The following is a 1558-nucleotide window of genomic DNA, read 5'->3' as shown; positions in this document are numbered from 1 at the left end:
TTCTTAAACAAAAGTTGATAAGAATTAATGTATTTTGACGTGAATTTTTTAGCAATTAAAATATATCCATTTAATTTAATATTTAAAGAAATAAAAATCTTGAAAAGAAATAAAAATCTCACTATATTATTTACTTACCCGACAATGACAAATAAATGCAAGGCGGTGAAGAGGGAATATTCTTGCTATATAAAGCAAGAAATCTCTCTCTCAGTTTGCACTTATATGATGTCTACACAAAATCCTTTGTAGCAAAAAAAGCTAAACTATACAAAGGGTTCCCAATTTATTTATTATCAACTTCCAACGAACTCTTATCAAATTGAAGCAGCACCAATATTGTTACTGTTGATTTTTTTCGTCATCACAACTACTTCTACCAATTTCAATTATGGTGCGTACCTTAGCTTCTTCTCTTTAATAATATCTCTCTGCACCTTCAATTTCCTTGCCCCTTTATAAACTTGATTTCTTTGTGTGTGTGTATATATATAATGGAGCCCAGAATTAATTAACAAATATATTTGAACAAAGTGTTTCTGATTTTTCTTTTTCTTTTTTGTGCCAAGTTCGTGTAAAAAGTATAGAACATTGTTAGGAAGATTATGATGAGAAGAACAAAGATTGTCTATCCTTAAATTCTTGTAGATATATACATGCGTGTGCCCATACCTTCATGATTGATAAACTTGTGTTTTTTTTAATTTAAAAAATAAGATAGCATAAGTCAAGATTTTTTTTTTTTTTGTTTTCATCTAGGATCAATATGTTCTTGCAATCATTTTTCTGTCGTTATGTGTACTCACTAATTTCATTACATCATTGCCGCCTCTTTTCTAAAGAAATGCCTTAGAAGTTAGAATGTATTAGGACGACAAGATATCATTATTGAAATGCCGAAAGCCGAAAATTTATTATTAGAGGGTTAAGAAAAATGATGAAAATAATAATATTTTTGGTGTCTAATATTAAGATCATATATCAAGCTTTAAGGGAACTCTTTATTTTTTTTCTTTTATATCCAAAAATGAAGGAGATTTCTGTGCTCCAGAAACAATACAAATAAAGTATGAAAAAAGACCAAAATCAACTTTACCTCTTCTTCCTACGCCTAATAATGTGACCGTGGGGTTACTCAATACACATCCCCTACATTCTTCTAAATATCTATAATAAATTAATAATACAAAAGGATTTAATATTTTATACTGACAGTACATTAAAATTAAAATTTTTTAATATATTAAAAATATAGAAAAAAAATATAATTTATTTTAATAATTTTTAATAAGATGTTTTTATGATTTCTATAACATATACCCTCACAACACAATATAGCCAAATGGCAAAATTAGACCCAATGCCAAATACGAACATAAAACAGAAAACAAACACATTTAAATGCACCCACGTGCATTGGTACTCGTCCTTGTTCCAATTTTGCCCTTTTAAAGAGTCAAACTTATACGCCCCTTTTTTTTTTAGTGATTTTTCAAAAGTTTTTTAACCAATTAATAATTTTTTTTTTTAAGAATTAGGAATGAGATTTGAATTTATG

The 1558-nt window shown here is 27.4% G+C and overlaps 1 protein-coding gene across 4 annotated transcripts in view; it reads left to right on the top strand.

Annotated features, from left to right (window-relative positions):
• Positions 192-1558, top strand: part of LOC107637698 (oxysterol-binding protein-related protein 4C) — a 13095-nt gene continuing 11728 nt past the window's right edge. For 2 of the 4 annotated variants that reach the window (XM_021121039.1, XM_021121040.1), the window contains exon 1: positions 192-394. In XM_021121039.1, the coding sequence (XP_020976698.1) occupies positions 392-394 (3 nt within the window). In that variant the 5' untranslated portion in view covers positions 192-391. The remainder of the gene's footprint in view (positions 395-1558) is intronic. The other 2 variants (XM_021121037.1, XM_021121038.1) reach the window with 2 other exon arrangements.

Source organism: Arachis ipaensis, chromosome B04 (genome assembly GCF_000816755.2).
Source record: "Arachis ipaensis cultivar K30076 chromosome B04, Araip1.1, whole genome shotgun sequence".
Taxonomy (NCBI): domain Eukaryota; kingdom Viridiplantae; phylum Streptophyta; class Magnoliopsida; order Fabales; family Fabaceae; genus Arachis; species Arachis ipaensis.
Note: the sequence above shows the minus strand (reverse complement) of the source record. Positions and strands in the feature narration are given on the sequence as shown.